Genomic DNA, 23,136 nt, shown 5'->3' with positions numbered 1-23,136 from the left:
CACAAAAGTCTCACTTTAGAAACATGCTGCAGTGACGAAGTGAATCCTCTCATCTTTTAGACGAGCCAATACAGATTAGATTACTGCCTTTCAGGATTATATTTCTTGGATTTTGGTCATAGATTGACACCAAAGATGTTTGTCCCTCAAATCATCTCATGTTTTACATGTGGGATTATAATCTATATCCAAAAAGCCTTGAAGTCATACAGTATGTGAAATAATGAACATGCTGGAAAGGTCTGCGGTGCTGTTTCTGGTGGCCCGGTCCAGACTCAACGCAAACAACAAAGCAAATGATGTTCATTTCATTCAAAGATGCTGGAACTGAATTAAAAAAGACACAATAGCACAAAGTGATGCAGGCGCAGCTGATACAATCCCTCATGACTAAATATTTAAATGCTGTATCATTTGGCATCTTTGGTCACAAACATATGCAACATATATCATATATGAGCTGAGATACACTGTAAATATGGATGATGCAGTAATGATTGAGCTGGTCTTTGCTTTCAGAGAGGAAAATATGAAACAGCACATTTTTTGACCAACGTGTGGATTACAGAGAACCCGGGCAGCACATGAAAACACAGATAAATGCTGCCGTTTTCCATCGCGTTTGAAATGAGGGATTATTTTTTTACAGTGGGTTAACATTCCAAATAAATAATTTCATGCATTTACCTGCAAAACTGCTTCTAAAACTTTTTTTTATCTAGACATAAAGAAGCCCTGAGCTTTGGAGAAGGCGCCAGCCCTGCTGCACTTCAATCGTTTGTTTATACCAAGGGCAAAAGCAGCTCTGCGGCTCCGTTGGTATTCAGCGAAGGTGCAGCCGCCACATAAGCAATCACAGCGCGGAGTGATGGTTTGCTATTTGATCTCTGATTGCATTTATTCTCTCTGCAACTAATATCAAGGAGGAGGTTATGAATAGGTCATCAGCCTGCACCCATCTTCATAATCACCTCATTTCAACAAGAAATATACATTAAAGATCAAAAAGTGACATCACAGGAAGAATAAATAAAAAAAAACCAGGATCCGATGAGGTAACAACATGACGTGAAAACACACATTAATAAAGCAGACTGTAAGTAGGACATCTTCCAATGTGTTGCCCGTGGTTTAAAGGCTGTCAGAACATGTTTCCGTCTGCATCTGGATGTATGAAATATCAAGGCACTGCTGTCACACACGACGTCTCTGACGTAGGCACCGTTAGTTTACCAGGACACAGGTGAAGTATGAAAAATCCAAGCCAGCACCAGGACAGTTTAACATCTGCTTGTTAAAAAAGGTTTTTATTACAAAAATATATAAATTAGACTGCAGTGTCCGTCAGGATTTGGCCATCGCTTCGTCCCTGTCTTTGTCTCTCGCTGATCTGAGACCGCAGACCGCCCTGCTTCCCAAACACCTGCCTGAAGTCCAGACCTTCTTAAGGTCATGGTGAAAGTTTTTGGACATCAAAAGAAACTGCTGGTTCATCCTGCGCCGCGCCGTCCACCACAATGCTCGGGTGTGTCTCTTGGGTTTCCATGGAAATAGTGGAGTTCGTGGAGGGAGTCGCCCCGAAGTGCGGCCCGTCCACCGACAAGAGCATCGGCGTTCCGGATCGTTTCAGGCTGTCGCTCATGGTCACGTGCATCTCCTCGGGCGTGGCGCCCATCTCCTTGCTGTACTCTGATGGCGACTTCCTCTTTATCCTCTCGTACGTCTTGTCCTGGTTTTCCGTGAAGGTCTCGCTGTCCTGAAACCTGCCGAACAACCAGATGAAGAACCCAAAGAGGACGAACGCCGCCAGGCTCGGAATAAAGGCGAGACATTTGACGTCCAGGCTGGTGCCGATGTAGCGGCTGTGGAGGAACATGTCGCGCTCCACGTAGGATACGTTGGTGGCCGGGTCGATGTTGGTGGAGCGCCACTCGTAGGTGAGCGTGCTGTGGTTGAAGTTCTGAAGCGTTTCCGGCTCCTCCACCGTGTAGATCTTCTCACCGGGCCCGACGTACTGACCATATTCATAGGGCTTGTAGAAAATCTGGTTCTTCCACATGTTGAGGTCCAGAATCAGCACGAGGAAGATGATGCCGTAGTTGAACCACTTACCTGCAACAAGATACTTGGATTAGATTACAAACCAAGCCACCTCTGACAGCTAAGCAGGGAACAAACATGTGCTGCCTGTACAGATCATTTAGCAGACACGCTGATGGATGCGTAACGCCAGCCTCCTCCAGACCAGATTTAGAGTCCGACACATAGAGACGCTGTCACATCCATTTATCAGGAATCCCCCTCGCTTTGCATGCAGACAGAGAGATCCATTTGCAGGTGCTACTTCCTCTACAGTATCTCCTAACGAGATCGCTATATTACCACAGACAGCCATCTCCCCAGGTTGACTGATAGCCGGCAGATGTCTCCCCACGTATATACGCGACACCACTCCCTTCCTCTCCCCGAGATATCATGTTAATAAGCTTTTAGTTAAAGCAATCACGTCTGCTGGAGCTATTTCCATAATGCTTAATGGATATGCACTGCATTAGGGTTAACAACCTTTTGCGAATCACTGCGCGTTTGAACAGCTTAACATTTAGCTCGGGAACATTGATTTTTCCATCTCTTGACGGGTTGTGAGCGACGGAACAAAATGGAGAAACCATGAGGACGGGTTTTAAAAAATGGGGAAACTGAGAACATTTAAAAAACATGGAGACGATTAGAGGGAGGCACAGTTGATGTGGCGGAGGCACCTGTGTGCCACAGTCGCACATGTATTATGAATACTCGCTGTGGTTTCACCAACAAACTCGTCCCCGTGGAGACCAGAGAGGGAAACTGGAGCAGCCACCACGCAAATCACAAATGGGACGAAGTTACAACTGCCTCATGCACATGTCTCACTACTGTTTAACCATATCAGCTGGGTTTTTGTTTGCAGCAGCTGTGTGTGTGTGTGTGTACCTGTGATATGAATGTGGTACTCCTCTTTAAAGATGCTCTTGCAGACAGGAAGCCTGACCTTCACATGTGTTGTTGACATTCCTGGTAGATTCATATCCAGGTCACCCATGAAGTGAGGAAACTCCCAGTCCTGAACCACACACACACACACACACACACAGAGACACACACACACAGAGAGAGAGAGAGACAGACACACAGACACACACACACAGACACACACACACACACACAGAGAGACACACACACACAGGTGATTTTATACACTACAAATAATGATTTTCCTGATGCTGTAACTCTTATCTTAACACACTGTCATGACAAATGTCACGCATGTTTCTCTCCTATTAGATGATATTAAATCTCTGTGGAGCCTCTTCATACAGTGGCTGGAGGTCAAGCACAGCGCCGGCCGCCGCAGACTCCACGCTGCACTGTGTGTTTACAGAGTGTACTCGTGTGCACTGGGATTTGAACACGTCAAAATACATCAACAGGAAGCCCAAACTGACATTTAAAAGCTGCCTGTGCCCTGTGGTGTCACTTCTCACTACTGTGCAGTTATATTTGGTGACTGTCAGGAAAACAAAGGCAGGATATGATGATTTAAAAATGAATGGAACAAGAAATAAAATGGATTTTTAATTAATTTCTTGGCTAAAGATCTGAACTGATTATTTTATCTGAAAAAATACAAACAATTGGAGATACGTAGGTATGTGTGTATGTAGGCATGTGTTTTAGCCTCCGGCCTCATTACTGTTCATTTGGTCACGCCATTTTGAAGATTTACGCCATTTTGAAGATTCAGTTAGTGATTAATATGAAGTATTGATGGGTCACAGGTCAGTTGAAGCACTTTCATTTAAAAACTCCGACACACCAGACAATTTGGAGAGGCCCACCTGGCAGGTGACTGGACCAACCATAAGTCTACAGCTAGCATGTAGCCATTAGCTGTTTGTCTCTGTACAGTAAGATGTGAAAAAGTAAAACAGTTGCCTCTGGCTGTCATGTGTACCAGGGTTCTGATTCCTTTTATTGTTAGGATTCCACCGAGGTACCGTTATTTTTGGCATGGTCTACCAACCGGTTTCCCACAGGACACTGTGATTTTAGGGGCATCTGTGGGACCAATGCAGACCTGACAGGTGGTACTAGTCTGCTACATGCTATCTGTGCAGAAATAAGGACATTTAAAGAGGCTCGGCAGCTGCTCTTTATTGCTGTGTTTTGTATTTTAGTAGTGTTTTCCATCACTTGCTACTACACTGGCTTTGAGACGTTACGGCCCTTAAAGCCTGTTGTGAGCTTCCTTTTAAAGGTAGGGGAGGAGATTTTAAAACTCAGTGAGAGTCAGCCAGATTTCAAAGTAAACACACGCGCCTTTCTCTTGGAGCTCACCCCGAAGCCACAGAGCAGGAAGAGAGTGACAACCAGCCAATACTCCTACAGGGTCCACCCGGAGGATTAGCTGATGTTTTTATGTTTTATAGCTTCAGATGATTCATATTCTTCATTTTAATGTGAAACTGCCGAACTAATCGGTTGGTATCGGACTGTAAAGAGAAGTTACACTGATTTAATAAAAAGTGCATCAGAGTGAAATCTCCTACCCGACCTTTAACCCTGCACTTCAGTGTTTGCTCCCTGGACAATACACATCTGACTGCAGCAGCCCACACAGTGGGGAGTTGAGTGTTTGAGTTTTCACAGGGATAATGCTCAGTCACAGACTTTCTGTGTGGACTCACCTCGTTCCAGTACAGGCAGAAACATGGCAGGTAGTGGTGCCTATAGTATGTTTACGTACATTGACTCTAAAAATGATGAATCACTGCCAAAAAAGTTAAAAACAATCATTTGTAATTGCCTCATTTTGTTCCTAAGGTTGTGAAAATGTCAGAAATGCTGTAATAGCTTTAGGCACACATCCTATTTTTATGTCTAAACTTATGTAACTGCAATTAGTGGCTTTACATTTCTGAAAGCACGTCATTAAAATGATAAACGCAAATGAAAATCGCAGAGAGAGGCCTACAATTAAAATGTTTAGAAACTGTTCCTTTCTACTGGGCTGACTTAATCATCTCACAAATGAGCTTTTGTCATTACAGAGAGGGAGAAAACATAATTTCACATTAGCTATGTTTCCCCTTGATTCTTGTTATTTGCACAGAGCGTCTCGCTGCATAAAATTACCACATGTCTGAATACACTATATTCTCATGTGATCCAGGGTCTCCTGCGCCGATATCTATGAACAGCTTAACAGCTTGGCGATAGCCCCTTTGGATATTAATTAAGTCCTCAGCTCTCCTTGCATGTCTGCAGTGTCTGCTAACAGGCATGGCATTTAAACCCTCCTCCCACAAAATAATGAGCCTCTGAGACAAACACTGCAAGGTGTATCAGCATATCTTCCACATATGTAAATGTGTGTATAGGCTGTGCATACACACAAAAAGGACACAAGAATCAGACATTAGGATGCAGAGAAGCAGCACAAATATACAAAAAAGAGTAAAACCCCACTGGAGGCCAATCCAGACAGGTCATTAATTGGGGCATTAATTAGTTTGAGAACAACACCACCCATCTTTTCTCATGGATGTGTGAGATTAAGTACAGGCAAGGCTCCAAGATGGAGGTGAATGAAGCTGTTGGGCTGAATTTTTATTGACCTGTTGGGAGGATGTAGTGATGGCTGCCGGTGCAAAGGGGGGGGGGGGCTCCTGTAACGGCGCGCGTTAACTCAGCTCATAAACAGCTGCAGTAAATGTGCTTGCTGTACACTGTGCAGAAAATGAGAAGGCCCTGTCGTAAACAAACCTCTGTGAGACAGGAGTGATGTACCACCAGGTTACAGAGACACACAGAGGGAGCGGGGAGAGTTCAGACAGGCTGAGGGAGTCCAGTTGTCAAAATAGGGACTTGGTGTCACATCAGGTCTGTGTCGTGAACAGGAAGCTGACTGGAAAACGGCGCCCTCAGGGGGCAAAGCATCCGTGTGAGGAAGTGCCTGCACAGTGTAAGCCGAGCCGTCTTATTATATAGCTGCATAATCACAATCATCGGGTACATGAACGAGGAAAAAACAGCACAGTGAAGTCATCGTGGCCACATCAGCCCGAGCCCTCCTTAAAAATAATGATTTGTTTCAGTAAATAAGTCCAGAAATCACTTCGCTCGGTGCACTTGTTCCTGCGCTCCATGTATCTGTAACACTCAGAGCAGCCGTGGCCTCTTTGTAATTAGCATAATAAACAGAAACCAGATACTGGTCGTCCTGCTGGTGGTGGAGTACAGTATGTTCATTAAGCTTTAGGAGGAGCTGCATGGTGAAACTTCTCCCACACTCTTCTTCCTCAGTTATGTGCTGTTTTTTTTGTCCAGACAAACACATTTGCATATTCATGAGCCACTGACACAGGCTGTATTGATGTACTCTCCTGTGGGAGGACAGTGGGTTGGTGGGTGGGTGGTGTGAGGGGGGAGTGAGAGAAAAACTCCGATCTTGTGAGTCATCATTAAGAAAAATAAACCAGGGAGCAAAGGCTGAGAGCCGGGTGGAGGAGAGGAGACGAAGAGGCGACGTAAAAGAGTCAACAACAGTCTGTGTAGCTACAGTAGATCTACATGCATGGTGTGTGTCTGTGTCAGAGCCAACTGACAGTGATCAAACCCCGTCTCTCTGCTCAGTGCCCCATCGAACAACATGGAGGCAGGAGGGGGGGCTGGCAAGGATGGCAGCAGAGTAAGAGACGTCCCAGCTCGGTGTGTGTGTGTGTTGTTTGTGTTCTCTCTCTCTCTCTCTCTCTCTCTCTCTCTCGCTGTGTGTTTTTTTTTTTAATTGGCCACAGGGGAGCGGCCTACCTGCATGACAATGAGAAGGTCGAAGACCAAGATGAAGGAGGCTAGGAAGGCTCGGGAGACCTCGTCACTGGGCAGGAAGCCTCGGTTCAGGTTGTCCCAGCTGATCCAGTCAGTGCTGATGACCAGAACCACCACTGATGTCAGAGAGATCAGCACGGTCCTGAGAGGGGAGGAGAAGGGAGGAGAGGGGGAGAGAGAAAGATCTCTGAATGACACCAAACTGGTATAAAACACTGAAATATAATTCCAAACCTTCACAGTTCACATCGTACATCTTGAAGACAAACGGTTCATGTGAGACAGCTACGAAAAAAAAAGATAAATCTGCCGGTAGCCGGTCTCTATTCACAGACTCAATAATGTATTGAACCCGCTTTCTTACCGAGATTTGACAAATGGCAGAAGAAACAGCTTCCAGGAAGATGAATGTGCAAAGTTGTGTTTGTTTGGATGCAGAGACGATGTAATTCAGAAGCCTGTAACTGCATACACATTTCCATGTATTTCCATATTTAACACCAGTCAAAATTCTTCATTTACCTGCATGCGGCGCCGGCTGTAACTCTGGCTTCACTGTTTACTGGAGAAAATATCCATCCAAGTGCAGCGAGCTACAGAGACGTTCGGTTTTAGTCTCCGCTCTGTATTTTGTCTCAATGTCACCCGACCATTATTGTGCTGATGTGTGCAGCCTCACGCCGCACGCCGCTTGGCTGAGCTGCAGATAGTGGCTGCCAGTTCGTATCCCGTCTCAACCGTTGGGAGATACATTTTGAGGGTTTTTATTATTCCGTTCCGGGATTCTGACGACTTTTGGCACCGTTCATTACAATTTTCCCAGAGGCCTTTGGGCGCATATTGACAAGGTGCGTTCGGCAACACATTTATCAATCACATCTCAGGCCCTGAATTCCAAACGATAGCTCGTCAAATCTGGCATTGATTGTGACAGCGCGCGTCAGGGCATCCATCAATAAAATGAAGGACTGCAGAAAAGTCACAGAACAATTCGTCTGCTTGCATTCTAATCGTAGGGGAATCAATTCTGCACACTGCAGGCGAAGTGTGTCGGAAGTTTGACACGAGTACGTCTTCAGCTCTCTGTGTGTGTACGTATCAAACAGACGTCAGGCTGCTTCAGTTTCTTCACCTGTCCTTCACTAGGCACGGCGACCTTAAAGTGAACCGGGCGGGGGTTTCATGTCGTACTTGAACGCCAATTACATCATACAGCACTTGACTGACAACACGGAGCCACGTTGGTCAATGAGCACCGCTGGGACCGTGCACTGGAGCTGTATTGCAAATCTAAAAGAGGGGGAATGGTTCGAGTAATGGGCGTATCAGACATGGTTTGCAGCATTTGTTTAGCACTAATTTCAGGGTTGCAGCTTGTGGTGCGAGCAAGTAAAAAGGCAGAGCTGTGGTTCGCCCCGTGACCTTGCTGTGTCCATTGATTTTCACCCTGTTTCTTCTAATTAAAGGTACTGACACTGAGTGAGGGAAGATTAAACACGGCTATTGACTGCATGCAACCCTGCAACAGCCTGGAGAGACCACGTAACACACACACATGCTCATTTACACACACCTACAGAAGGTGATGGATGACGTAAGCAAGCATGACATACCAGAAGAGAACGATCCGGTTGTTGCCTTGTTTCCAGAACCGTCTGGCAGCTTTGCCCCAGTCTGGGTAGTGCTGATCCTGGAGCATCATGTCAGTCACCTACAGGGGAAAAAAATATCTCTAATTACATATTAAGACTGGTTGTAGCGGTGGTTGCAGTTTAGCCTAGCTTAGCATCAAGGCTTTTTCTAAGAAATGTTCTACTGGTTCTCAGTAGGAAATTCCAGGTGAAGAAAGTCACCAAAATCCAAGATGGCTGCCCTGACAAAACCAGGTTAAACGTCTCTCCACATTTAGATTTACATAGCTGGGGACCTTTAACAAAGTTCTGGTCCCACAACATGTTAAAGGTCGGGTAGGAGGTTTCATTCTGATGCACTTTGTGTTAAATTAGTGTAACTTCTCTTTACAATCCGATAGCAACCGATTAGTTCGGCAGTTTCTCATTAAAACGAAGAATATGAATCATCTGAAGCTATAAAACATAAAACATCAGCCAATCCTCCGGGTGGACCCTGTAGGAGTATTGCTGGTTGTCACTCTCTTCCTGCTCTGTGCACCAGAGAGGTACGTGCATGATGGCCGAAGTCACAGACCGCAGCTCGTCTTCAGGTGATGTGCGTCCATGTGATTGGAGGCGTGGCTTCAGGGTGAGCTCCGAGACAAAGGGGCGTGTGTTTACTTTGAAATCTGGCTGACTATCAGTGAGTTTTCAGAATCTCCTCCCCTACCTTTAAGAAGAGCCTTTGAAATGGGGCTGAAATATAATAATATGCGTCCACATACTTTTGGACATGTAAACAATTAGAAACAGCAAATTAGTGGCATTATTTATGTGTGTATGTGCTGGAATTCATTGTTCCAGCTGCTGGTTACATTTCAATTTACACACTGAATAATGAATAGTGCTGCTCTATGACACAGTTATGAACCCGACATGTGACTCGTGGCTATTACTCTTCATCTGTGATTAGATGTACCGAGTACCTTCAAACATATTGGATCGCTTCATTATTAACGTTGTGTTTGTAGCAGTTCTTTTTCTAATGGATGCAGAGTTGTGTCTTTTTGTATACACGCAGCATAAAAATGTTCCACTGTATTCTTTACGTGGAGCCGCTGCAGAGGCAAGGTCAATTCGTCAATAAAGCACCTCACTGCAGAGAGCAGCGCCTGGTGTCGGGTGGGTGGGGGGGTGAATCTGAAAACTGTGAGATGTTTCGGGTGCTGCAGCATTTCAAAAACAGACGCTTCATGTCCACTCATCTGGTGAAGACACCACGGTAGATCTGTGATGCAGAGGAGACACAGAGGTCATCTTCAAAGTGCCGTTGAATTAATCCAACGTAAAAAAGAAAACGTTGTGAGTGATTTTAAGAATCAGCACTTTGCCTTGGCTTAACTTTGGCTCTCTTTTAAACACACACACCTCTGCCTCCCTTTTCACCTTCTCCCTCCCCCTTGCCTCCCCGGGCTCCCTTCCGACCAGACTTCTACATTTCCCTTTCCCCTTCACCTCTGTTTCTTACTTCTTCCCTCCCTCCCTCCTGCCTCTCCTTCCACCGCCTCTCTTTCTCTGCAGTATGTACTGTGGAATACTAATGTGAGCGGTGAGGAAGCTTGTCAAGCTGTCTCCGCTGTGTGCACGCCGGTGTCAGAGCCCCACTCCTCCCACCACAGGTAGTCCACTCCCACTGGAGCTCTTCTCCTCTTTTTATGTTGACAAATGAACAGAGGTAGGATCCTCCTCCCATGTATTCCGTCCCTCCTCGTGCATCAATTGTTTCCTCTGACCCTCCTCAGATCGCAGCTGCAGGAGACTCTGAGGGTTTGGTAGCAGGTTGAACTGCATTAGTGTGGAAAAGCTGTAGAGTGAGTGTGGCTGAGAGGAAACACCTGACCTACAAATTAGATGAATGTGTAAAGAGGAACTTCACAGTGTGTCCTGTCATCTGTCCTGATGTCCTGATCCGATCACGTGATTGGAAATTGGAGTTTGCCTCCCGATCAGGACTTGGATATATATTTATGAGGGCTCTCAAAGTTAACCTTCTGTGCAGGGTGGCTCTGTGTCCTGTAGTGTAGGGTTTGACAGTTTCCTTTTGGTGCGAGAGGTCCAGGGTTCGAGGTCTCGATGAGCTGCTGCGTGTCTGAAATCACCTAGCGTGGCGCTCTAGACACACACACACAGGTTTTGCTGCAACGAGTGACCTGCTATTTGCCGCCTTTATAGGGAATCTTGAAAGTATCGAATCGGGACTCGGTATCGGCAGATACTCAAAATCAAATGACTCGGACTCGAGGGTAAAAAAACCTGATCGGGACATCCCTAGTTAGCAGTTGATCTCACCATCCAAGCAGTGACAAAGTCTCCCATCCATGTTCCCACTGCTGCAATCTTCATGAAGCTCTCGTTCCGGATGCCCATGTATTCTGTCACCATGTGGGGCCTGCAAGAGAAGACGAGCAAAAAAAAATAAAAACATAATCTGTGTTATGAGGGTATTAGAGGCAGAAAGAGAAGACAAACAAGCGCCGAGGGGGAGACAGAAAATGGTCACTGTCGCTAAGTGTCATGATGCCAGCCGTCAGGGTCAATCAATATCAATCTAATACTGTGAAAACAATGAGTGATGGCTCCGCCTTCTGTAAAGCCCTCAGGATTGTAAACAATTTACGGCGGCGCAACAGAATTTATGCAGTATCACCACTTTCATTTGGTCCTGCGGCGTTTGGCAAATGATCCATTTGTTTGGCAAATTTGTCTTGTGTGTAGTTGATTTCAAGTCAACGCCGCCATCCCGATGAGCTTCCTCCTGTTACAGCGCTGGATCTGAGCGTGCTCAGTTAACATGAGCAGCGGCACAGGAGTAAAAACACAGAGCGGGCAAAGAGAAACAGCGTTGCATGCAATCGTGTCTGATAAAAAATGACATGCTTTCACCTAGTTATAGCTCTCATCTCTGTACAGTAGGAAAAGATGAGAAGCTTTTGTTCATCCCCACAAAACCCACCCACCCAACACACACACACACACACACACAATCACACACTCACACACACACACACACTCCATTTTCTCCAGGTAATAGCACGGGGGGGGGGGGGGGGGGGGGGGGGGAGGGAGGGAAAGTGGGTCAGTCGCCTCCTATATGGGACTTGCCAGAGAGAGGAGGAGACCAGAGGGGAGCATGAGGCCTGTTTGATCTCCTGGCAGCTACTGTCTCAGAAGCTGAGTGGAGCAGGTGGGCACCCATCACCCTCCATCTTCCCCCTCTCCAGCCTCCCTCCTCTCACCCCCGACAGGTCACACTCATGAATATAATAGATGGCGATGGATCGGGCTCTGGCTGTGCTTTCGAGGGGTCGTATTTGAAGTCAATGGTTCCATTTGTCTTTGTTTTCCTCGGTCAGTCTCTGGCCACGAGCAAACAACACAAATGTTTTCTATTGCACACAAGTCTCCCGAATACGAGGTCTATCATTGTGTTTCCTGTCCATGTTTCCCCATGATGTTTCATGTTCATTTCATCTTTTAGCTTCCACTTGACATGTTGCTCTTCTTGCAAATGAGCTGCTGTCACACAAGTCTAAACACGCCGCTGAAAAGGCAACAGAGGGCAATCTGCTAAAGCTATTAACTAATGTAGCAGCTTCAATAGGTGTTCATTTCTAATTAATGCTAATTGCTCGTGCCTTTTCTCCTCGTGAATGCAGATCAGAGAAGAATATCGGCTCAACCGCGATGCAGATACAACAATCCTGATTAATTGTGGCGAGGCAGTGACCCCAGAATGCCGAATGGTTTGCTTATACTGCAGCTGCTGCAGGGGGAAACATCCCTCCCTGGAAGGTAACAATATAAATCATACGTCATCAATGCAGCATGCATTTAACGGATTTGACAGGATTTTATTGACAAAAATGTGCAGCGCTGCAGGAGACGTATGGCCTCACTTAAGCTCGCAAATAAAACGGCCTTGATTGGAATGGCGATTTATATCTGCATTAAGTCGGTTAGACATTCAGTGGCTTGGCACTGCTCCAGTTACCAAGGAGATCCCATTGGGAGTCATTTACTCGCAGCAAAATTCTAATCGATACTTCTGGAAATGCTGTCTGGCACCACATGCTAGGCTTTAAATCTAAAAAACTACCCTGCTGCCAACCCCTGCCCTTCTCACATATTTAATTGAGCAAATGTTACCCCTGCACTGAAGAAGACTTTCTTTCCCTCCTCTTTCAGAGCACCTATGATGAGTTTGGGGACTCTTCGCACTGCATGATCAGAGGCAGAACTCTCTGACTTATTCATGCTGACTGAAAATTTAATGGCCTTTAGAGCTGGATGACCTAATGAGAGGATTCAGTGTAGTGGAACATCACTAACAGTAGCACCATGAATAATCAGCCCTAAAATGGCTCCCGTGGCTTAATCGCAGAGCCAGTCGCAGTGTCAGTGCCAGTGTGGCCGGCTGAGCCAGCTTTGACCCTCTGTGGAATGTTATCAGGTTTCCCACACTTGTTCAGACATGATATTCAAGGACATTTCAGCGCCCTCCTATCTCGTCTTGTTCTATCATACCCAAGAAATTGCAATTTTTGCGCTGTTGAGAGTAACAGAGCTTCAGAGTTTGGACGTCACCCCTGTTTGACTTTAGCGAGTGGAAAAAGTCAATTTTAACTGTTGCATTAATGTTTGCAAGGTTGTACAAATGTCACTGCAGGCACAGAGGCGCCGCAACAGAAGATTCTCATGCTTACACTAAGAACAGCATCTTTTTAATTACAGTAATAAACTAAGTTCTTCTCCCTGACCTGTCATGCTGCTTCTGCTTTTAGTCTGCCCTGCACTTAAAACGAGGCGATGCTGTTCAATGGTGCAGAGCCATTCAGCAGCATCCAGAGCTCGGGACAGAATGCTGCTTCAGCAGTGAAAGACACAGAGGCTTCAGTTATCTTTAATTATTTCACAATCAAAAGGTCCAAGACAGCGATGTACAAACAGCATTACCACTTACACAGCATATAATACTGTATATGACACATGCTGAGGCTGCTTTACAAACACACAGCAGAGGTTTGTCAGGTGATTGAGTAACAGAGACGATGTTGGAATCTGTTTTCAGTAACCTGTCATCAGCATAGCAATATCGAAAGTACCTCAAAATGATACTTGTATGATAAACCTGTTTTTATTTTGTAAGATTTGCACATTGCATCAACAGCTGCACTGTCATAGTTATAATCTGCTAGAAGTTCTTTTGTTTTTTATTATTATTTTATATTAAAGCGCTCAAGTGAAGGATTTCCAAGGCCGTATTAACCAGCGTGCTTTCACTCCTCTGAGTCATCAAATACCTTGATTCCTATTAATGTTTCCCCTGGGCTGTATATGCCTTCACGCTGCCTCCTATAAACTTGTTTTCTTTGTCAGACAGCCAGTGATTTAGTGACTGTAGCAACCCAGTGACCTCTCCTGCCCCGTAAAAAGCTGGACGCATTCACAACATTAAATTGCGACCTTGGCGTGCTCCACATTGAAATGCGCCTGCCGTCTCTCCTCCCTGTGCAGTACACCACCTCACGCTGTATTTACAGTATACAGTGGTGAGCGGCGGTAGTTACCTGGAGGCATAAAGCTGTCAATACACACTCTCTTCACTATCACTATAGCAGCTCCTGAGGCAACTTAAAGCACAATCTCAATTCATCACTCAGCGCAGAATCTCCCACGTATAGTATTAACCTGGAGGGACACTGAGTGCTTCAGTCCTTATCAGAGGCTGGCTCAGGGTTGGGAGTGAATTCAGTGCCGTATCAGGCCATTCATCCCGTCTATTAGCTTTACATTAGCTTCCTATAATCTCTACACACATTCTGGCTGGCTGTGTTTACTGCATGCTTTTAAATAGCACTTAACAAAGTAAAGAAACACAATGGTCAACAGGGCTACTTTTCAAAGATCATGATTATTGTAACCATAGTAACAATAATCATCTTGAAGAAGAGCCAATGATCTGAGGGTCACTGTAGGTGAAGTGAGTGGATATTTGGAGCAACAGAAGCTACTGAGCATCTCCCTCCCACTCATCAGTTATCCTGATAGATTTGTTACATTGCAGAACAAAATGAAAAGTGGAGCTGCTCATCTGCAGCAAAGCAACCTAAATACAGACAGAAAGGATCAATAACAAGAGGAAATTCAGGTTAGTACTGGGTATCCAGGTGTGTTTAGCTGGTGTTTAAATCATTCTGTGCCATATTCTCACATGCATGTCCACCTCAGCACCATCATTGCTTCTGTCTTCCATTACTGGTAATAAGGTCAAGAAGTGAAATGCAAAGCAGCAGTTAAAGCAGCGAGGAATCCTTGAGTCAGAGGTTACAGACATACAGAGGGTAAGATGCATGCATAATGTAAGGGCCATGTCTATCTATAGTGCAGTACATGTAAACAACAAATCAATCAAAGCACAGAGACAGCTCGCACACTAAATGTATGTAAAATACCTTAAATAAAAAAATAAATACCCTTAAAAATGGGCCTTCAGAACAGCAGTGAGTTGATGCAGCGTACACCCGTCCACCTATCACACACGTGCGCATATATTCCCAGATGACACTCTTCAAGGTTATAAAGCTCATTGTTTACACTGTTTTTCCATATGTGACAGTGACATACGGGGAGGACTGCGGCCACCGCTGAGGCTCCGCCCCTCTGTCCCAGAAAACAGCAGGATAATATAATCGACCGAGCGCACCGCTTCATATAGCACGCAGTCTGTTCCAGAGATGTCCCTGGAGGAGAGAGAAGGAGTCTGGGAGGGAACACTAACTAAACGCTCATTATCTCTGTACAGTAATGAGTCATAGTTTCACATCATGTGTGTGTAGGAGTGCGAAAGACGTGTGTGTTTGGAAAGTAGGTGTGGGCGAAGGAATAGATAGATCAATTAATCTGAAGAGGATGGAGCTGCGTTCCGATGCCAATAACACTATGACGTCACAATAAAAGTACCAGGATGTTCTGGTTACATTCTGCAGGCTGGTCCCGGAGGAGCATGTGTGTCTGTGGTGAGCTTAGAGAAGGACACAGGGCAAAGCTTCCTGCAATGGTTGTGTTAAAGGCATCGTTGGAGTTGTTGTGTACTTGTTGTGTACTTGTTGTGTACTTGTTGGCTGCTTTGCCTTCACTCTGCTGTCTAATTGGGTTTAGGGCGGCTGAACGTGGCACCTCTGTCACTCTGCTCACTGTCCTGTTGATGTGTTGTGTCCCACTAAGCACAAACCAAATGGGATTGGGTCAAACACATTAAGAAGGCAAAAGAGATTACAGAGATTAACTCCAGGCAGAGCACACCTGTTCATTTGAAACCATTCCAGGTGACTGGACTCACGAAGCTGACCACGCTGTCATCAGATTTGAAGACATATAAAACAGCTCCACTGTTTTAGGTTTACTACATTATTCCATACGTGTTCCTTCAGTTCTAATGTCTTCACTGCTAATCTGCATTGTAAAAACCATAAAAATCAAGAAAAACCATTGAGTAAAATGTGTCCAGACTTTTAACTGGTAGTGAACATCATCAATGTTTTTGTGAAGGACGGTCAAAAGCTACAGATGCAGCCTTATATACAGGGTCTGTGAGGGTATAGATTGTGATTAGGACCATGTGTAGTGCATGGGAAATTGATAGTTTTGGACTTCAAATGACACTTTACAGTGCACCAATGTAGGTGTGATGCACCCTTGTGCCAGGGATGCTGAGGGCATTAGGCAGCTAGCTGACACTGATCAGCCTGTAAACTGGGCAGATGTTGACATCTCATTTTCTTTAAGGGTCGGGCAGGAGATTTCACTCTGATGCACTTTGTGTTCTCTTTACAGTCCGATAGCAACCGATTAGTTCGACAGTTCAGTAAATAATTTTAACATATTTCACACATTGCAACTATATTCAAGAAAATACATGCAAATAGTCGAAGCACCAGGAAATACTGAACTGCTGTTTGTTGTTTATGCAGCTGAGCATTAGGCAAAGGGCAGCTCATAGAAGCCATTGTTAGCACTGTGCCTCTGTATCGTAGGCAGCAGCATGTCCCATGTGCGAGTGCATGCAACAGGAGGCATCTGCATACCACAACATGCTATTTATTTAGCCTTTTGTCCGTGGTATTACCCCAGCTTAGTGCCAAACAAGCACCCAGACAGACGAGCGGGGCTGGCATGCACGCAGCACAAAGGGATCAAAGACAAAAACACTTATACAGTGGGGTCTAATCCCGCTCAGGCGCACACTCTACTCAAATGCCAGATCCAACACTCTCTGCTGCTCATTAAATGATATCCACCCCCCATCCCCCATCCCACAGCTTACACCTCTCCCATCATCCTGCCATCCATCCATCCATCCATTTATTCCTACAGATGTCATTTTACAGTTTAGTGTCCCTATCCCACTCCAGCTTACTATGAGATCCCCACAACCTTCCTCCCTCCCTCCACCTCTTTGTACTTTACCTCCCCTCTGCCTCTAAATTAGTCATGATTAATGTGTACGCCGTGCATTGGGCCGTCTTAATTAAATAACACCATCTAATTAGGGGCTGATTTCGGCTGGTAATGGCACCGTAAGATGGCGGAATGGGATTGTGCGGCGTGACAGAGCACTCATGAAGCCCGTCAAACTCCGCGGGCGGTCACACTCTCCTGCTTCCACACAAACAGCCCCCACCTAATCTGACAGTTACATTAAAATGCAAATAGCCCAGATGTGAGGGTTTGGTAACAAGTGTGGATTACAGCTCCCAGGGCACCCCCCCCCCCTCTTCTCCTGGTGTGACATAAGCCAGGTAACAGGTTGATAGCTGTTAACCCAGAAGTGGCTGTTTAAATATTGGATGGAACGCTGCTGGACGTGTGTACACAGTCTGGAAATCTCTGTGACTGATAATGACACTGATGGATCCATTTTACTTGACTAATCATGGATAAATACTTGTCGAGCAAAAAGATACACAATCTCTTATCAGTGATTTGTTTGCGGCTCTGATGGCACTGTTTATCTTCTTTCCTTGTGGATGTATCCCTGGTTTTAATTAAATCAAGCTCAAGACCGGCTGAAAGGTCAAAGAAAATTAAAGCATATTAATGAGCACAGATCACTGGCTGCATGCAGCATCAGGTCAGGGAGACAGCAGGCGGGGGACAGGCGCCAACCTCCCGCTCCCACCTTGCCACACACTCCCACATACGTGTTCCTGCGAACTTGAGCGAGGTGTCAGACGTGGACAATATGTGTGTGTGTGTGTGTGTGAGAGAGAGGGAGAGAGGGAGAGAGAGGGAGAGATTGAGAGACGCCCCCTGTAGCCACCAGAAGAGCATCCCCTGCAGTGCACCATCATGGCTGGATGTCAAAGCCAGCAAACCCAAGCCAAAATACCTACCCTTTAAAAATCCTTGGCAGTAATAATACCTCATAGCAGCTTGTTCTTTCAATATAAATGAAAAGGAAAAACAACATTCATCCGCACCGAGGGGCAGCTGCACCCACAAAGGGACATTGTACTTTCCCTTTAGGCTGTGGCAGAAAGAGACAACTACAGCAGCCTTGCTGCTGTGGGTGAGGAGTGAGAGGGGAGATGCAAATCAGACTTGGACATAGATCAAAAGACTTAAGTTTCACTGCATCATCTGGGCTGGAGCTCTTCTCTCTCTCTCTCTCCCTCCCTGCTGTCCTCCGTCACCTTTCCGCTCTCTCCGCTGCCTTCATGGTATCGGCAGCCCGGAGTCTGTGTTTCTTCAGAGGGAGTGTCCTGGCAGAGTGTGAACATTGCTCTTACATGTCGGTCTTGAACAGAGATGTGAACACTAATGGTTTTTGGCAGGGCCCGGGTCCTTGGTGGACACACTGTTGGAGCAGAATGAAAACAAGCGGGAAACAGGGACAGGAGGGGGGTGCAGAAAGCGACCAGGTGTCTTGGCAAGCCGGGTTCACTCGCTTTACAACAGCACCATCTGTCTTTGTGCGGCCCGCTTTGCAGCGCTGGATCACTGATGCTCTGCACACTAAACACTTCGGATGTTGTTGTTGTGTCAGCTTGTGTAATTGTTTAATGGGCTGTTTTGCTTTGCTAAATTATGTGGACAAGAGGGGTGCAGCTTCTTGCAGATGATAGATGAATAGAAATTATATGTTACGTCTCTCAGAACGTCTGAGTAAGCCATTATTTCTCTCTATGAATTAAACTGATGTCATCTGATGAAACACTCCTGACAGTAAAAATGTAGTGAGTGACTCAAAGAGACCCATTTTCTTTCAAGGCTGAAATGAGAGGCGGTTTAAAAAAATGGAATCCTCTTTGTGACAGATGCTCTAAGTGCAACTGTGAATGTAACTTTTCCCTGAGCAAGCAACATTCAGCGCCTCGGCTCTCGGCGGACTTGCCCCTCTGCTCAGCCGCTCGCTTCCTTTTTCTCGGGCAAACCACAGAGAGAGTGAAACAAGATGGATGCCGGTGTCACCGCGCTGGCCAGAGTGACAGATGGGCTGATTATACAAACTCATCCCTCCGGCCATAGAAAAACACAGCACCTTGCCTGCTAGCTAATAGCCTTCATCTGCCTTCCACCTTATGGATAGCTTGTTGTTAATATGGAAAAGCAGAAGCGTGGTATGGACAGGTCCCATTACAGCCCCTGCCTCCCTCTCCTGACAGCTTGTACCTGAACAGACACCTGCCACGCTCTGTTTTTACAGTCCAAACAAATAAAATGGTAAATCACCCGGCGGGCGCCCTGGTGTCTGGCTGGCTGGCTTCAAGGGCATGTTTTCCCTTCCTCTGGATGGACACATTGCAAATGCATAAACGGATTCCTGTCACTGGCTTGATGTGTGGGTGTCAAGCTCTGCTATGCACGGTGCTGTCCCAGCAGGTACAGAAGGACAAATACCAAGATCCCAACTGAGAGACATGGCAAACACAGTTTGGTTTCATGCCAGAGAGGTGTCAAAAAAATAAGTCAAGATCATGGGAGAATAAGTGCAGGTGCTGAAGGTGATCTTTCAGGATTAACCACCATCCCCGCCTGCACCTACCTGTGATTTAAAGTCTGATTAATCAGGACCACTATCGAGTCTCTGTTCAGGCAAGACATTTAGATCAATCATGCCAGCCAGGGGGGAGTACAGTGGCTCTAACAAATGGGAAGCACAGAATGGGGGAAAAGGGACAGAGACAGAGACAGATTGAATGTCTTACTCCATGCTCCCAGCCATCAGCAGGAAAAGGTTGTAGATGTGTGAGAAGATGAAGAGGAAGAGGATGGTGCTGAAGAACATGGTCATCCAGGAGCCATGATCCTCACGGAACATTTTCAGGCGCAGGTATCGACCTAAAGGAAGCATGACAAGGACAGCGCTGTCAGTGGCTGTTCAAACAGCATGTCAACATGTATGGCCACGAGAATGAAGATGAAAGCAAATAAATTAGTCACAGAGATCAATAACGTCCTCCCTGTCGCACACGCACCCTTCACACAATGAAATTAAGATTAAAGACCACTTAGAGGTGTCACTTCCCTGACCCTGCAATAATTGTCTTCTCCTGACCAATTTTAACAGTCGCCATTTTGTCATCAATCTCGGCAGAAAATATTCCGCACGCACATCATTTTATCCTCCGTCAGCGCAGCTCGCTTGTGTTTCACGAGGCGTGTTCTGCATGATTAGAGAAATTATTCAAACATTTGTGACCTGTGGTGTTTTTTAATATAGTCCTGGCTTGGAATCAAATTATGGAGAAATATCTCTCTGGCAGAGCATGAGATTGATTCGGATCTGCAGCTTTCTGCACAGAATACATAATCAAACATGCCTGTCTTATGGCGGCAGGCCTCAGAGCAACACATGGAGGGTTTGTTGTTAGCTACACTAGCTTGTTGTTGTGCCGGGGAAGAAAAAGCAGGTGTTTACACTCCTCCTTTTGAAATATCCACAGATCGGGAATGTGTGTGAGGCGTTCAGACATAATGTAACTACACAACAGTTGTCAGAGTTCTCGGGCTACCCCTGACACTCAGAGGAAGGATCTTTGTGCGATGACGTTTGTGTGTCTGTTACTGCCACCGCCATTAAGGTCTTGGTCAAGGTTTTAGGTAAAAATAAAGGCATTTAAAGGCAGTTAAAAAGATTCAGATTTAAAAAGTGTGCACAGACAGATTCATTAAAACTGATGCAACAGAGGCAGCGGAGTTACAGGAACTGTTTAGAATTTTCTATCTTTCTGCAAAATTAAGACTTAAAGCATCATCAGATTTTCACAGCAAGTATGCAAAAAGATCCCAATTAAATAAATGATGCAAAAATCCAATATCTCTCATCAATGAGAAGCAAAAAGCATGTGAACCTCTGCATAGTCCACAGTCCGACATTTTTATTTTTATTAGAGACCAATAACCTTCTCAGTAATGGACATCCACTAAAAAAAAAAATCATCCGCAGAGAAGGGAAGAAAGATGCTGCTGTAGTTTTTCCAGTGGGATCGGAATCAGCCTCAAGAGGCCACTCAGGGAAGTGCAGTTGTGGATGTTTTGCTTAAGTGTTCAGCCGCCTGGGGGAAGCCTGAACAGGAATGGTTGCTGCAAGGCAGGACTGCATGTGGAAATCCACTGATCCCTGAAAAAGGCACTGCTTCATCACCAGTTTGCAGCAAATGGGGGTTGATTTTTGTCTCTTCCATCTATGTATAGATAGAGATTCAAGATTCAAGATTCAAGATTCAAGAAGTTTATTGTCAAATGCACAGCACTTTAGTTACACTGAGCAATGAAATTCTTACTTTGCGAGTTCCCTTCATATGACTTTATACACAACTAAATTAAGATAAAAAAAGGCATAAGAATAAATAAAAATATGAATAAACAATAGGAAAAATAAAATAAAATAAGCAAAATGTGCAGTTCTATGTACAGAATGCAAAAACAAATATGTGCAATTTTTGCATTGTGGAAATGATGTTACAAGATAAATAAATGTTCAGTCAGTGGTTCAGTAGCCTGATGGCCTGTGGATAGAAACTGTTTTTTAGTCTGGTTGTCCTTGCTTTCACGCTCCTGAAGCGTCTGCCTGACGGCAGGAGTGTGAACAGTAAGTGCTGTGGGTGAGTGCGGTCTTTGATGATATTGTGGGCCCTCTTTGTGACCCGGGCATTATAGATATCCTGTAGAGGTGGGAAGGCTGCTCCACAGATGAAAAAGATAGCTAATGAAAGCAAAAAAGTGTGATAGTTTTTCATTTATTTAAGGCTATTTATGGCTGAGTTTGATGTTTTGTCATACTTACAAAAAAAATATAGAAGATTTACAAAGATTTCAGGGTACCGGTAATTATATGTGACCAATGGCATCAGTACATTTAATGATGGACACTCTGAGGGCTGATGGTTTGGTTCAAGCTGGTCTTGGCGCTCCAGCATGTTGCACAGTAACTCACTGCCGTTACTGCTCGAGTGTATTAGAATGTAACGGTTGAATGAGAATCAAACTGAGAAGCACTTTGGATAAAAGCTCAGGTTAAGGATAAAGCAAGCCATTTAGTTTTTGGCAGCACTGTTCGAGGAAATATAAAAAAAGAAGAACACATACAGCTGTGAAAAATAGCTGAACTGCCCCTTTAACTATAAGAAAGGAAACGTCAAAGTATTTGACAGTCAGTTTATAATTATCTCTCCAACCCTAAACTGCCTTATTGTCATTAAATTGAGCACTAATTGAGAAATCATCTTTGAGCAGGCTTGGCTATACATCTCTATCTCTGCTGTGTGTAACATATTGTTCTCTCCATCCCTCCCTCCCTCCCTCCCTCTCTCTCTCTCTCGCCTTCATCTCTGCGAACTATGATCTGTTGCCAGCATCAGCCATCTTCCCAGGAACAACTCTTTGTTTTTCTCTCCTCCAGCTCAGTCAGCATCCCTCTGAGTTACAGCTCCTCAGAGAGCTCATTGTGTTTGTGTCCACTTCTCACACACACACACAAAGACAGCCAGAGAGACAGCAAAGCAGAATGCTCCATTTATTTTCCCATTACAGCCTGGCTGGTTTACTCTCCAATAGTTTTACATGCTGTTCAATCTCTGCTTGCTCCCTGTTTTCTGCTGCGCACTTAAAATACAAAGACGCCGAGAGTCCCGTAGGGAGGAAGATTTTTGTCAGACAGGTTCCAGTAAACAGAAAAAACTAACTCATCATCATTATCGATTAAACCTGCGGGGTTTCACATTGTAAGCTGTGTAGAAGAACAAACTGAAATGTTAAGTGTTAACATGCTGAAGGGTTCCAGTGGCCCAGTGTGCGGCCACCATACGTCTTGCTCTGTGGTATTTCAGGGCTCATCACAGTTGCATAATTGAATTGACTTGCATGGGTGAACTTAATTGCCTGCTGTGCCAATGAGCCCTGGCTTAGATGTAGGTGCAGCGTGTGTATCGGCAGATCTGACTTTTAAAGCAGCACCAGCCGCCATCGAACATGGCAGCCCCCTCTCTGCCTGCACAGGCAGGATTTAACTAGGGGGTGATTCAAGACTATCCAGCCATGTCGTCTGAATCACTGCACCTCCCTACAGTAGAGGACCCCGATAAGGAGTGATTCA

General features: G+C 45.3%; 1 protein-coding gene across 3 annotated transcripts in view; it reads right to left on the bottom strand.

Moving 5' to 3' along the window:
• Positions 1-1,288: 1,288 nt before the first annotated feature.
• tmem117 (transmembrane protein 117) overlaps positions 1,289-23,136 on the bottom strand; it is a 33,482-nt gene continuing 11,634 nt past the window's right edge. For 2 of the 3 annotated variants that reach the window (XM_028432246.1, XM_028432245.1), the window contains exons 3-8: positions 19,748-19,880; positions 10,830-10,929; positions 8,481-8,578; positions 6,850-7,009; positions 2,974-3,103; positions 1,451-2,112 (exon numbers count right to left, since the gene is read on the bottom strand). In XM_028432246.1, the coding sequence (XP_028288047.1) occupies positions 1,451-2,112; positions 2,974-3,103; positions 6,850-7,009; positions 8,481-8,578; positions 10,830-10,929; positions 19,748-19,880 (1,283 nt within the window). Of the gene's footprint in view, positions 2,113-2,973; positions 3,104-6,849; positions 7,010-8,480; positions 8,579-10,829; positions 10,930-19,747; positions 19,881-23,136 lie in introns of all 3 variants that reach the window. The other variant, XM_028432244.1, reaches the window with a different exon arrangement.

Source organism: Parambassis ranga, chromosome 19 (genome assembly GCF_900634625.1).
Source record: "Parambassis ranga chromosome 19, fParRan2.1, whole genome shotgun sequence".
Lineage (NCBI taxonomy): Eukaryota > Metazoa > Chordata > Actinopteri > Ambassidae > Parambassis > Parambassis ranga.
The sequence above is the reverse complement of the archived record's forward strand: the minus strand, read 5'-3'. Positions and strand labels throughout refer to the sequence as shown.